Source organism: Myiozetetes cayanensis, unplaced genomic scaffold, assembly GCF_022539395.1.
Source record: "Myiozetetes cayanensis isolate MyiCay16 unplaced genomic scaffold, myiCay2020 scf1, whole genome shotgun sequence".
Classification (NCBI taxonomy): domain Eukaryota; kingdom Metazoa; phylum Chordata; class Aves; order Passeriformes; family Tyrannidae; genus Myiozetetes; species Myiozetetes cayanensis.
Genome location: NW_026086604.1, coordinates 132,089,986 through 132,105,400, shown reverse-complemented (window position 1 = coordinate 132,105,400; position 15,415 = coordinate 132,089,986). Strand labels below are relative to the sequence as shown.

General features: G+C 37.2%; 1 protein-coding gene across 2 annotated transcripts in view; it reads right to left on the bottom strand.

The window, feature by feature from the left end:
• The window catches only part of PLXDC2 (plexin domain containing 2), a 254,952-nt gene that overhangs the window by 125,677 nt on the left and 113,860 nt on the right, over nucleotides 1–15,415 (bottom strand). For both annotated transcript variants that reach the window (XM_050325692.1, XM_050325702.1), the window contains exon 2: nucleotides 12,786–12,997. In XM_050325692.1, coding sequence (XP_050181649.1) covers nucleotides 12,786–12,997 — 212 coding nt within the window. The remainder of the gene's footprint in view (nucleotides 1–12,785; nucleotides 12,998–15,415) is intronic.

The following is a 15,415-nucleotide window of genomic DNA, read 5'->3' as shown; positions in this document are numbered from 1 at the left end:
CCTTAGAGAGAAAGCTAGTGGTGATGAAAGTGATTATCCGTAGCAATTTCTACTGCTCTTTTGAAAGCTTGCTCTTTGGTTTGAAAAAAGTATTCATTTTCCTTTATTCACATGTATTTTTCTCTATGCATCTGTAACAGGAGTTCAGTCAGAATATTCTCCACAAGAACAGTGAAAAGAACACAGAATTTTAACGAACTGTTCTCACCAGCTACATTTCTTAAGGACTTTGTCACAGAAAATGCTTCTTTATCTCATCTTGCAGTCACACTCAAAAAATAAAATCCCTTGACAGCTCTCGTGCCACAACTGTAAGACATCATATTTAATTGAGATGCTTGATTAGTTACATGTTGCCTAGACAAGCGTATCCAAGTTGCTGCCTTTGCATGACATCAGGCTCCAAATAAGCGCTCTGCAGGATCTGCACTCTTGTTCTTTTCAACAGGGATAGTCTGAGCACTTAACAATTACTCTGACAAGATCAAGATGTTAAATAATATCCTCCCTCTACTGTTTCTGAAAAACACCACTGCCATCAAGTTAACCCAGAGTTTAGTTGATCCAATATTCTCAAGTATTTAAAAATTAAACACATCATTTTGGGTTTGATAGATGTTATTTTTTCTTGCGTATAACTTCTAAATCTATATTGTTCTTTCAGAGTAAAGCAATTCAAAATGGAAAGTTTCACAAACTTGCATTTCCTTGTTTGGCTTTCATCTAAATACAGGACACCAGAAGATAAAACACAAGGCAAAACACAAGGCACTACAGAGTTACTTCTGACTTCAAGGGTGTCTTTCACAATTTTAAGCAATAGAAGTGAAGCCAAACATCTAAGCACTGAAAAACAGTGAAAGATAAAATCACGAGATTTTACTCGTGTTCCGAAAAAAGCTTTTTTACTGGTAGTGAGGGTGGTCGGTGAGACAGGAAGGGGTAAAAGAGAGGAATAATCTCAATATTTTGACCCTGACTAGAAACAGGCCATTTTTATTTTGTTTGATTCAATCTGTTGTTGGTATATCTGTAAAAAAATAAAAAAAAAAAAAATGGTATCTTTTCACTTCATATTTAGATGAACAAATAGGTAGCTGAGCAGGGTGGTAATCGTTTTGCAGGTGCAGCTGTCTGCATAAGAACTACATTTGTAAGCGCTCACTGTCAGGACCACAGACCTAGTAAATGCTGTCACTGAAGGTTTGCCAGCTCATGAAGTTTTCAGGTTCACTTTAGAACAAACTAAATTACCCACTTTGACTGCACTGACCATGGGTGAGATATAACTGCTTAAGCACAGGAGGAACCCAGGGTCACCTGGAACTTGCAGATATGATTCAGGACCTACAGCAGAGCCTTATCCTACAGGAGCAGCAATGGACCATTCAGTATAACCACAGTGTCTAAAATGATATCAGATATCCATAGCTAGGCAACTTTCACCTTAGATTTTTCACCATCTGTGATCACAGAATCATAGACTAGTTTGGGTTGGAAGGGACCTTAGAGATCATCTCATTCCAACCCCCCACCTGTGGGAAGGGACACCTTCCACTTGACCAGGTTGCTCAAAGCCCCATCTAACCTGGCCTTGAACACTTTCATGGATGGGGCATCCACAACTTCTCTGGGCAACCTGTTCCAGTGCCTCACTACCCTCATGGTAAAGAATTTCTTGCTAATTTCTAATCCAAACCTACCCTCTTTCAGTTTAAAGCCATTCCCCCTTGTCCTGTCACTAAATGTCCTTGGGAAAACTTGCACATACCTCATCTATGCCACATGCACGTATACTCAGGTATCCAAACTGAAGAGCTGAATTTCACCTTCAATTTCAATGTTAACTAGAACTGAAAAGAAAACCACTTGTACAGACCCCAGCCTTTTGTAGTAATCACAGTGGCCTTGTATTTAATGTAAATTCATATGCATTTTTAGAGTGGTACATGGATGTGTTCTAGCCTTTACTGAATGTTTATGTGAGAAACAAAACCTCTGCCAGCGTATTTAAGAAATAACCTTGATTTCAAAGGTGATGGAATAATATTCCTGACACACTAATAGAAGAAAAATCAACACTTTAGCACTGTTAATGATTAAATGATAATGTTAAAATTTCTATTTCTATTTTTATTGAAAAAAAAAATTCTCAGAAATAAATTGCTTTTTCTTTCAACTACATAGTCAACAATTGTCCAGCTGTAAGAATTGGCTGTTTTGTTTTCTAGACAAATAGGAACAGTGGGTGCACTAGCTTACAACTATGGAAGGAAGATGTTTCAAACATGCTCACCAAACTTGCTGTAAATCACTGTGCCAGCCAGCCAGTTATACCATGAAAATGAACCCCCACTGGGTTGCTGACCTATGGAAGCCACATTGTTTGCCCACTCCTGGACATGGCTAAACTCAGCAGCAGCACTTTGGAGACAGATTATGCCTATTTTAGCACTGAAAGAAACTCTTCATACACCACGAGAGAGGCATTCATACTTTGCCTGGGACAGGAAGAACCTGAGAAACAGTTTGTTTTGTGGTCTGTACTGGAGTCAAAGGGAATACCTCCGAGAGATCACGGCATTTTATCCCTCATGACATTTCTTGGCTCCACCTATATGAGATCAGGCAGATAGGACTTCCATCTGCAATTTCTCCCTCTTCCTACTTTTGTTGCTAAGGCTACAGAAAGAATACTTGGAGAGTGATGTTTTGATTTATTAAAAAATTTTAATAGGCACTCGTGAAAAGTCAAGCAGTTTGATACAAATGAATGAAGCAAACCTCCAGTAACCCTGTCACATCTCTCTACTTTTGTCAAATGTTTTGCCACTAAGAGGTCTGGTGAATATGTTTTCTGTTCTTTTTCCTTTTTTCTTTTTATTTTTTTTGCCTTGTTAGTCACACTGCAAATTGTTCAGTTTGTTGCAGACTCTCCAAGATCCCCATTGCCAATTTTGTTTTCTAGAAATAAATATACTGTTTTATTACTGATGGTCTGTGAAAACTTAGACATGCTGTACATTAATGCATGCTGGTGTTACAGAAGAGAGAAAAGAAATAACCAAAAACCCCAAGTTATTTTCATTAATTATTAATTTCTATTGAGTGTATGAAATACTACAGCTTATTAAAGGCGTCTCCTCAGCATTTTCTTAACAGTTGAAAGCATTAAGTTAGTATTTTTGGAAGGACAAATGCACATTTGCACTTTCTCAATGGACTCAAATGAACTTTCTTAATTCTGATACCCCTCTTGATATGAATTTTGAGTGTTAGCCCCATTTATTATTCTCTTTGAAAAGTCTGTATAACCCGCATGATCACAGTGAAGACAGACCATTGACTGAAGTTGTAATTCCTAAATTTACACAGAGTCAAAGCAAGTGTCTGACTGAATCTGAAACAAAGTACTCATCTGGTTACTTTTTTGGGATAATAGATAATAGACTCTCCAATATTAAAGAAACATGGAAGATTTTGACTGGCATGGAATAATATATCAATGTCATTAGAATTCCTATGGCTTTGACAATCTATCCCTAAGGACTGGTGTTATCCAAACTGGAATTATGAGGTTTAGTGTGACAACTTTGTACTTACCTACCCAAATTCCTCTGCACTAACAGCCTGGTAATGTATTCACCCTCACTCCCGGCTCCAACCAGCTATGCACAATTTGCTGTGTGCTGCTAAATTAGCTAAGGCTGTTTGCTTTGTATGGGTTGAAATGAACACAGTCTTCTGCTTTTTGTGTGACCGAATCGACACAAGTCTCCTCCCAGTGAGCGAGGAGGTAAACACTCCAGGTGAACAGGATGAAAAGGGTCAGAAAGGAAATGCCCAGGAAAGGAGAGACTTTCCCACTCGCCACAGCCACACTCATATTCAGTTTTCACAAGCTGAATCTATTTTCAGCAAACTTCTGCAAGCAAGGGCTGAGGCACATATGACTGAAATAATTAATTCAGAAAGTACAAGGTCTGTTGATACTGCTCACAGCTCTTTTCAGTCAAGAGTTCAGCGATTCTGGTATAACTGTAATGTGCTTTAGGAAGTTGGAGATGAAGAGGGATATGGAAATATAAAACATTATAATGAAGAAAATTCAAAGGCAGATTCCCTTAAATTCTGAATTCCCTGTCTCCTTCCTTGCTATAAAAATTCATTATCATCAATATGTTAAACTAAATGCCTTGTGTGCCAACATAGCTAAGCATGTCAAAATGAACTCAGGATTACAATGGAGTTCTCTTACTTAGGAGTGGGAGAACTACTTTTTAATTTCTTTCTTTCCCCATCTTCTCCCCTGAAGCTTAAAGGAAATAGAGAATGAATGTCGCCTCCGGTCTTTGCCTTTTTCTTTTTCAGCTATACCTGAGTTGATAGCAGAACCACCAGCTCTTGAGTTTAGATTGAAAATACTGGAAACATTTACAGGCTCATTGTCACAGTACTTTTGATCAAGCTGGCAATACATTTGGTCCAGCTGAAGACTGCAGCAACACCCAGTACAAGTGTTAAGATGACCTTGACATAAGTAATCAATTAATGTATTCAAAACAAAAAGATATATGAGGCTTTTCTCTAGTTTACCATTTTGCAACTGAAAGCCTGAAAGAAAACAAGACAGTGATATATCAGTCTGCTGGCTGACTAGAAAGTGTGACATCACTGGTAAAAACTCAGTTGGATAAGTGGAAAGTATGATTATCCCAGATTCTGTTTTTAATTGCAGGTGACATACTGTTTGCTGTGATCAGCAAGAGTAAAGAATTAGATTATTTCATATGTGACCTGTGCTACTTTCCTGATGAATTAACATTCTGGCTCCTCTTTATAATTATTAACAATATTACTTAAATACTTAATGTAGCAACAATTTTCAGGCCTTTTTGTTTGACTTAGGATGTCACATGAAGAGAAAGTACAAACACTTTCAGTAATGTCACATAAAAAAGGAACATATTTTTTCCCTTGACTCAGTCTGAAAACACATGACATTCTCCATCTCCAAAGTAACAAGGTATTTTCTAAAATTAACTCTTGAAAAGTGTGAATAAAAACATTTTAAAATAGCAAGAACAATCTCTGCAGAAAAAAGTAGATTAAAATATGGCAAGAAAATCTCATACATCTTAGCCTTTCATTACTGTATCAACTGTATCATTTAACAGCAAATGTTAGCTCTCTTACAACAAGAATATGACAATTAAATATTCAGCTACACAGAAAAGCAAAAGATATAGCCAAAATGGTTTCAGTGGGTTTCAGTGCAACTCTAGCATATCCCAAGACTCTTCCTTCAGTGCATCCTAAATCTCTGCTGCAACTTTCAAGCTTCTAAATATGAAAATAATAACATGACATTTAAGTAAATCTAGTAAATGGATACCAACAAAAACACAAGAATAGCTGGACTCTTTTTGGCTAAACATACTTTTAGTCTGGTCCTCAGAAATGACTGGGAATGAGAGTTGGACTCAGTGATCCTTGTGGGTCCCTTCCAACTCAGAATATTCTGTGATTCTGTGTGTGTCTGATGTCCAGGAAGACTAGAGGACCCAAGGTAAACAATGGCAATTCCCCATTTTCCCTAGGTTCCAGTGATCTGCTCTTCAGAAACTCCCTTTTGTGTTTAATAATCCTTGACAAATTTGTATTCCATGAATTTGTCTGATTCTGTAAATTTTGACATCCGCAACATTTGGTGTCAATGAGCTCCACAGCTTTCACACTTTAATGATGTGCAGTAGAGAGGAATCATGTGGGACATTTGTTTAATCCTCTAGAACATTATGGAAACATCAGAGGCATGAACATCTATTGCAGCAAAGACTTCTGGGCCAATGTTACACTGGCCTAAAGTCAGAAAGACAACTGTGTTATCAGTACAACTGACACGGCCAAGGGCAACGTAAGATCGGGTCTGAAATTGCTGAAAACCTGATGAAATACCACCTTCAGCTGTAAAACCATGTCTTTTAGTCTCAGTTGTTTTACCCATGGAAATTCCAGGGCTATACTAGATGGTCAAAGTTTAACCAAAAATGGAGAAAAATATTTGCAAGCCTACAGGAGGAACCCAAATTTTCCCTCCTTCTCTTGAATGAATCATACACCAAAAATCATGCATACACACAAAAAAAAAATCACATGATGTAGTAATTATTAATTGTAAACAAGAAATAGCTAGACTTTCCTATCCCTAAAATGAAAAATAAGAATGAATATAACTTTTGTTCTGATAAAGATTTTGCAAGTAGACCTGGTAAGGTGTAGCCATGTAATTAAATCAGTTAAAGTATATTTCTTCACCTAGAACTTTAAATGATCCTAAATAAAAATTTGATGTTTCCCTTATTTCAATCAAGGGCTAAATATTGTTTGAGCTCAATAACATAGTCTAGAATCCATTCCCAACATGAAGCAACATCAGAAAGTGGGCATCAAAGATAAAACTGATTGTTTCTTCAGTCTTCTTCATTGTTATTTTGTTGGTTTTTCTTCTGTACAGATTTTTGCAAATACAGATTTCAGAACAGAAGTACCACTCTTTTGCTCTCTAATGAATCAGCCAACTCCTGTGACAAATTTTTGTTTTGCAAAGCTTTATTCCTCGTCACTTAAATGTCAAATATTTCAACTAAAATAAAAATTAAAAGCCTAAAATCTGGTTAAACCTTTGTAATGAACATGTATTACTTTCATATTTCATAATCCACATTAATGTGACTATGCATTAGAAAAGAATTCTGTCCTGATACAGAGATCAATAGTATCCCAAATATTATCAAACTGCATGACTATACAAAAAATGTTGCTCATGGAATTGACTTGCACTGTTAACTTTAGGGAGAGGAAGATACAAATACTATTTAAGCAAAATATTAGAACTATAAATTTAGAAGCTAAACAAGCAGGCAACTCTACACAGGTAATTAAAGGCTCTAAAAATTGCAAGTCAAGAAACAGACTTTAGAAGTAAAGTGTGACACTCTCATAGCTTGGTATGAGGAAAAAGAACAGAAATACTCAATAGACTATGTGATAATAAGGGTTTTTTCTTAAATACAGAACATGCTTCTCAGTAACCTGGAGGGACCATGGTTTCGGTATACGGAGCTATTGACATTGCTCCTTCTGAGTCCTTCAGATGCAACTGGCATCAAAGCATTGGGATGTGAAAAAAAAAAAGGGAGGGGGGAAGGAAAACAGGAACAAAACAGAGATAGGCTTGGCAAAACTGACAGCTCATTATGAGATTGTGATATGATATTGTTTAGTTTTAAGGTTTCAATAATGCATGGACAAATTTTTCTACTTTAAATACATGCATTAGAGCAGTAATCACAGCACTGACTTATCGTTTGCCCAGTTGATGGGAATTTCATCTTAACCATTTATTTTCTTCCTTTCTCAGTCTTGAAGTGAGAACACAGCAATGGGCATGCTGACACTGCTGTCAGTAGCTGAGAGTAATTGCTCTCAAATCCCAAGGGCTGTAAAACTTAATCCCAATCCCTTCTGTTGTTTTTGCCATTTAGAATCAAACACCGTCACTTCCATGAGTGATTGGGACTGATAGGAGAGGAGTATTCTTCTGGGCAGAAGCTCTGGGTCAAAATGCAAAATTCAGCAAAAGACCAGTTTTGGAAGGAAATCCAGCAGTGTTATTCCAATAGGGGCAAGACGATTTTCAGGTATAAACTACAGGGACTGCTAAAATTTACATTTCAAACAACATCTAGAGAAAGTAAAGAAAGGAGAGAAAAAAAGAAAGAAGGGTGTCTTCAGTTAACAACAACCCTATTTTAGTTAAAAGCAATCCACAGCAGGCGATATCAGTAACATCCACAGGAATAAATGAATCACTTCACTACAGAACAAAAATTTATTTTGCACTGAAATAGCCACAATTTTCTATGCTTGCTAGTACTATGTTAGGAGGGGTGGAGAAAGTAAGATAAAGTTGAAGTTTGGTTTGATTTAGCATGCTCAGCATGTTGTTTCTTGCTTGGAACTGAATCTTTTTCTGTCATACAGCTGCAATCATTCATTCTCTTCTAAGACTTTATATGAAAAATCATGTTTTCCTCATACTTTTCCTGGTGCAAAGCAATAAAACCTTACTGCACTCAGCACAAGCTTGACTATGATTTAATCTATTATTTTATTGCTGGATTTATTTTTGATATTTGAAGTTTGTGAAAGACTATTGTTTTGATGTAGTATCTCCATACAATGGCCAAAAATTTGAAAGTAATTCACATGATCTAAAGTTATTTTGCAAAGTTTGTCACTTTCTGCTCATGCCAATGCAAGATATATATTAGAGACTTTTTCACTTCAATTTCTCTGTATTTTACTTGTCAGTGTTTTACTGTGCACTGGAGGTGACTGCAGACACAACAATCAGGGAGAGAGAACAGTGAAAGTAAGGACCATCAAGCAAGTTATTCAGAACCTTTCTACAAAGTAAGCTGCAGCTGGGGCTGTTTTACAGAAGATCTGTGATAAAGAGACCACAACTCTACATACAGAAGGAGAATCAGTTGTGTGTGGAGCTACCCATAGCCATAAACATAGGATATTACTTGAAAAATTAAGTACATTTTAAACTATGGAAAAATTATGATGCAAAATTTTTGAAATGCACAGTTGTATATTAATGCATTATTAAGCTTTTCTCAGTGCTCAGTAGCCAGGCCTACATTAGCAAGTACTATGGCAAAACAGGAATTCATTTGTGGATACCTTAGTGGTGAATACTGGGGACCCAGCGTCCATATTAAATATTTCCAGTAAATGCAGAAGAGCAATAGGAAGCAAGAACCTCTGATATCTGCCTTCATTACCTTTATGGCTACAGGGCTTTGGGGATCAACTGAACAACTGTCACACCATGACCACAAAGCTGTTTTTCTTTTAACAATATTAATACTAATTTACTTAATAAAAATGAGTTATTATGGAGCACACTTTTCTTTTATGAGAGCATATGAAGGAAAGTAGTATATTTGTCTTATTTTTCTCCTTGTTGAAAGAAGACATGCCAAACTAGACATATTCATGAAGATGTATTTTCACACTCACTGCTTTTACAAGGACTTACAGTGTTTGCAGCAACAAATTCCACCTGACACATTGCATTTCCTAGGCTTTATTTATCATAAGTAAAAGGCACTTCTGAATGCCCTCAGCACAATAAACAAAAGTGGTGGATTATACAATAACCAAAAACCCAAAACAACCCTGACCCCCAAGACAGAAGAATCCCAAGAAAGATGGGAGGTAAAAAAGAAAAAAAATAATGAAAGCTACTTGAAATGATGAGATTGTGAAATCCCAGAAGATTGAGAAACAAACTTTCTAAAAAGAATTGTTGATACAAACATTCCAACAATGATTCCACCAATTCATGTTGGAATTTCCCACCTGATTTCTAATGTATACCCCACAATAATCCCTGTCTTTGAGATCCCTGTAACCACAGTGTGGTACACATTTCCCTCATTAGCCTCCCACCTGCAGGACCATGGAAGCTGCCTTTGCACTGACCATTGCCAAGCACCATTTAGTGCATATGGGGTGTGATTTTATGCTTCAAAACTCAAAAAACCTCCTCTGGCTTAGTGGGAAACACTTCAGCTTCTGACAGTCCCAAAGTTATTCCAGGTATAAGGCTATAAGGTTTTACTTTGTGAACCTTGGGAAGAAATACGGCTTAGCTGTGGATTCTCCTGTTTCTAGCACAGACTCTCTATAACTCTCATTTGCCACAAAGCCAAGAAGACAACTTGTTGCAATACGTCACCAGAATACTTTTTTGAGGGTTGACCCTTACAGTTGATTTGGACTGCTGGTAACACACTTCTTCACCTGCCCCAGGAGCAACTGCTTTGGGGATTTCTCTCTCTCTTTGGTTACTTTATGTAGTGGCAATGAAACCATAACAAGCCTCTTATGGAGTATGATCCTCATCCGTATTTGGGCTCTAGAGTACCAATTGCAAATAAAGGAAATGGGAATAACCTCCACCCTTGGAAGCCTTTTCGGATTCACAACATCATAGCCTCTAATTGGCACGCTATAATAGCCCTAATGAAGTAGGAGAAAAGAGGAATACTTTCAAGATAGCGATACTGTTTTGTAAAGTGTTTATGATAAGCATTTGTCATACATTGATTCTACCCCATAATTTACAGTCTTTCTCTTGGTACCTCCAATTTTGTGGGTTTGTGCTGCCACAACAGTGCACATATGGACAACAACATTCCTATTCTACTGCAACACAACGGACCTTGGAGATCTTGTCATCCTCTTCCCAAGGCCCTGCTCTTTTCTGAAGGTCTTACACATCAAATGGCTATAGCCACTGCTTCTGCTACTCTCAGCAATTTAGTTCAAGTCCAATTCAAGACAACATCTTTATTTTAAAAAGTAACTGAATATGTATATTATTTTTCAGGAGTCCTTTCCTGAATCGCAGTGCCACACATACAGGAGACAAAACAGACACGTGAAGAGAGACAGTAAATGTCCTGGAGTACCTGATGGCTGCACTGCTCCATCTCTTGGACCAGGGAGGCTGCACATCTAAACAGGTACCTTATGACAGTATATATTTGATAACACGGGAAATATTTAGAGTTAATTTTAAACAGCATGCAGAAATTTCTGCCTGCTGCCTTCCCTTTTGTCCTGGCCTGTTTTGAGTTGATTTGGTATTTTTCTGTGGTTTTTCTTGGGGGGATAGGAGCAGGGGTGAGAGAGGGCAAGGGCTGTTTGTTTTGGGTTTCTAAAGCTGCAGGTAAACTCACCACTGAAAAGAAGGACAAAAAAATAATTTCAAGTGAAAGCGTTCATTGCTATCTGTCTTCCTATTAAAGAAGTCTTCTTTGTGTAAGCCTAAAAAATATTTTAGAGAGAAACAGTATCTGTAAAGGAGGGATGTTGTCATCCTGTAGTGTTGCTAAATACAAGTGGCAGGTAATACTCATTCTCTGGATTTTCTTTAGCAAGCACTGCAATGTACACAGAGCAAGGATTTAAAATAATCAATATGCTCTCCAACACTACCGATAAGCTCCCAAGCTGCAGAAAACTGCGACATACAGATTCTTCCTCTCTGAGTATCTGTTGTACACTTTGCCTCCCCTATAAAGCCAGGCATCAACTTTTTTTTTTTTTAAGATGCCTGTGTGGTGTAGTAGGGATTTTCAACGGAATCCGATAATGTGTAAAACCACAACTCAGTTATCTTTTTGTGCTGAAAAGACCTTAGAAAAAGAAGGTTACAACAGAACACAAAACCTGAATTCAATAAACTCAGTAGGGCTGATGCACTATTCAGGTTAAGACACTGTAAGGCCATTAATCTGACAGGAAAGATGCCCCTGGAAAAATGTCATTCTATGTATATCGACTTGCAAGCATTTTCTTTTTCTTCTTTTTTTCCCCCCCAAATCTTGCTATACATTGGTGTTAGAGGGGGAGCTCTGACCTGTTTTGCTTCATAGGAGTTGGAACTGAATGGATACACTACATAGGAATCCACAGGTAAGCCATGCTAAAATCAGCTACTCAAACTTTCCTGTAACTGATACATCTTGCGCTTTACCTGCAAGATCGATCTGTGTTGTGTATGTATGAACTGCTACACATATAAGCAGATGGGGATTACATGGGGGGAAAACCAGAAATTATAAAAGCAACATGCAATTAAAAACTATAATTTACCAACCAGTGACTTTAATGTTTATACAAGAGAAAACATAATTAGTGCTGTGCAAACTGGGAAGCTTAAAAAATAACAAATAGAAAACACACCTCTCAGAGAGCACTATTATTTTTTGACTCATGCTGCAGAGATGCCGTTGTCTCTGTAGATGGGTTTTATATTGCTTTGCTTTTTTATTTTGTAAGATGACAACCCAAAATCTGAAAGCTGTTTTGTTTGTCTCAGAGTGAGCTTCTCAGAACTGAAAAATAAATAGTACTGTTGCTTTGGAAGCAGATTCTAAACAGTGAAAATGTGAAGTGTAGTTTATTCTAAGCTGTATTTTATTGAAAAACAGGATGTATATTTTATTAATAAGAAAACCTCAAAACCAATACTTCAAAGAACCCCAACAACAAAAACAACCAAACAAAACAGGAGAGAGGGCAGGGAAATATGGCAATTAAAATTTTTTAAACAAGAAATCAGAAACTGAATGACACCATGAAACAGAGGGAGAATATCCCAAGACTTCATACAGATGGACTTGACCCATGTTATTCTTCTTTGGAAGACCAAAAGTTAAATAACATGTGCAAAATGTTTCAATGACCAACCTGAATTTTCTTCCAATTTGTCATTTCTCTAGAGCCTTTTCCCCTTAGTGCCTGGATATATCTCTCCATAAAGACAGGCAACGTCTCAAAAATTGAGGTTTTTACACCAACTTCTAAAAAATAATTAAATTTTATTTTATTTTAATACTACTTTCTTTTCCAGTTCTCCAGAATTGCCACAACATGGGACTTCCCTTAAGTGTTCTCCAGTAAAGAGACACACAGCCTCAAGGGACTATCTTCAAAAGTCAGAAAGGACAGGCTCCTGCCTCAGAACAAGAGAAAACTCTAGCTTCCACATGCTGACAGGTTCACAAATACAAAGACCAGAGGTTCTCTTCCCCGTCAACATTTGAATGCACTGAAGGAAATGTCCTAATTTTTTTACTTACCCCCAATCCAAGATAAAAAAATTGAATAAAGAAATAGATGGAATGAATATCTACCTCAATCTGGGTGGTGTTGTCATGTCCTTCTTCAAGCAGCAGGTCCGTGAAACCCCCTGGCTCAGAGGAATCCTGCCCCATGCTGGCTCTGTTGGTGTCAATTGATTTGAGAGACTCTGAGTGCCTTCTCCACCTGTTGCTGCTTACATATGAATCCACTCGCACATTTTCCTCCATTCGAGGGAAGCTCTGAACAATTTCATAAAACACACCTGTTTGACAAGACAAAAAAAAAACAAAACAAGATAATAAGTGAGCAGAACGTTAGTTTACTAATCACAATTGAAAACTTAAAAATTTTTTATGAAGGTTTTGACCAACTCCATAAAATAGCCATTTACATTTCTCATAAATTTTCTACAACAATATAAGTGTTTAAAAGAATAGACAGAATATTATACTTTCAAATAATTCAGAAATTTGGACTTAGTTTTGTAGACTCCTCTAAATATCCTACATGTTTTATTTGCCTGATTACTTTACGTCTGGGAAAAGTTTTACCTGTAACTCTTGTAACTTTAATACATGCCTAACCATAGTTGTCCCTTTTCAAAATAAATCTAACAAAAAATATTTTAATTATCTAAGAAAACAAATCTAGAAAAGGCAAAGAAACACTTGTACAGACTTAGTTTTTCCTACTGATTTTATGTCAAAAGAGTTTGGAAGCATTGGTGAAAGGCAAATAAACATTATGGAAAGATGTGAAATACTCATAAACATCTGTTCCAGTGCAAAAATAAAGCTGTTCTGTTGTGTAAATGATAAATATGAATGATGTCTGAAGTCTGCAAACACCCACTATAACATCTGCAAAGGGTGAGCAGTTGAGTGGTGTGGTTTACATATTCCTTTAGGACATTTTCATATTCATTCACAACTTTTTTCATGCTAGTAAAACTATCAGCAAAACAGAACAATAAAACTATCACCAGGCAAAACCATAAATTTTTCTGGTTTGCCCAATCCAAAAAACAATCAAAGTATTTTTCTGATAATTTATTTCTGCTAACACCATCAAAACAGGGTGGAGTAATTTTGTATATTTTGCACTAAAAATCAGATATTTCTTGTACTGTCTTTGGATGTAAAAGGAGAAGTAGGGGGATGTTCTGTGCTTTTCTTGTGCCAGGAAGAAGGTGATCTGTTTCAAAAAACAGAAAAAAATGAACTTTCAAGAGAAGTGGCAAATTAAAAGAAAATAGTGAAAGGGTAGACTGGTAAATAAATTATCTGCAAAAATATTTCCATTGCTTTTCTTTAACTGAACCTTCTGAGCAAAAGAAGCAGCCCTCCCAAGGTCTTTACTAAGCACTGCCTGTATTGTCTAAGTTGCTAAGACATGGGAAAATAGAAAATTACCTATCAAAGGCTTAAATAAGTACAATTTTCCTGCATCACAGCAGGAACAGGTGTAGGAGTCGTGGCTATAGGAAAATCTGCCAGACATTGTTTTTGACAGACCAGAAAGTGTTGCAATACTAGAAACAGTCTCTAATACACTTTAGGCTCTGTGTGGTTTCATTTTTCTATCAAACTCCCCTAAACCTACTAAACTTACATCCTAAGATATTTGACCAGTATTAACCAAACTGAAATCAATGTGAGCCGAAGGTGTTTTGTCACCTAGAGAAACCAGAACTTACTAGACATGCAAAACAAGCAATCTTGAGCCATATCTTTCCTCAGACCCCAAGTAATCAGACTTCTTTTAATTGGTGGCATTTTGAAAACCTGTTTCCTTGCATTTCTTGAAAGACTTAGAATATTGTCTCCAACAAATTGCTACTGTGCTCCCTATTTTATCAGGCAATCAGTAGCCAGATGCAGAGGGACAGCTCAGCAGATGAACTAACTTATTCCTTATCAAAACCTATTCAAAGCAGCCCTCCCTGCTTTAGCTTGCAGGCACTTCACTGTGCTGTTATGGGGATAAGGCATCAGAAAGCCAACAGACACAGCAAACTTCTCAGATGCACTGGCAGACAGGCACTTTCTGCCTGTGATACACAGAGCCCAAGGCTGGATCCATGGAGACAATGTTTGCCCTCCTGCTGCAGCCAAGTCTGTGGCACTGAGACATCACGGCACTTTCTTCAAGGCAAGGCATGAGGAGTATTAGACACCAACAAATAGGGGTCCTAGGCCATGCCATATCAGGTACAGGTCTCCAGGTCCCCACTTCCTTCTTCTGGAGCACCTTTCCTGGCTGGCCTTGGTGGCTAAAAAACTACACTCAGCCAAAAAAACCCCTCATTTACGCTCATTTATTCCCAGTCCAACCTACTCTTTTCAAGGCTCACATGTTTGACTTGTTGAGGCAATCACCTAGATTAGCAAAAAGAACATATGAAAGTTAGGGGGTCTTAAATCCTATTCACCTCAAGATGAGCTCCATTTGTAAAAGAAAGCACTTATACCTTATTCTTCCACATCCTGAATAGAAATTAAGGTGATTTCTAACCTTTAAGGCATTCACTACATAAGCTGTTTTTTAAAATTATAATAATATAGTGATGGTGAGAAGAAGGAGAGAAGTATATTGGGGTATTTCCACTGTCTTGGAAACTTTACACAATTTTCTCTGTATTTTCTTTTACAGTATAATTGCATCATGGCATCTGCAAAAT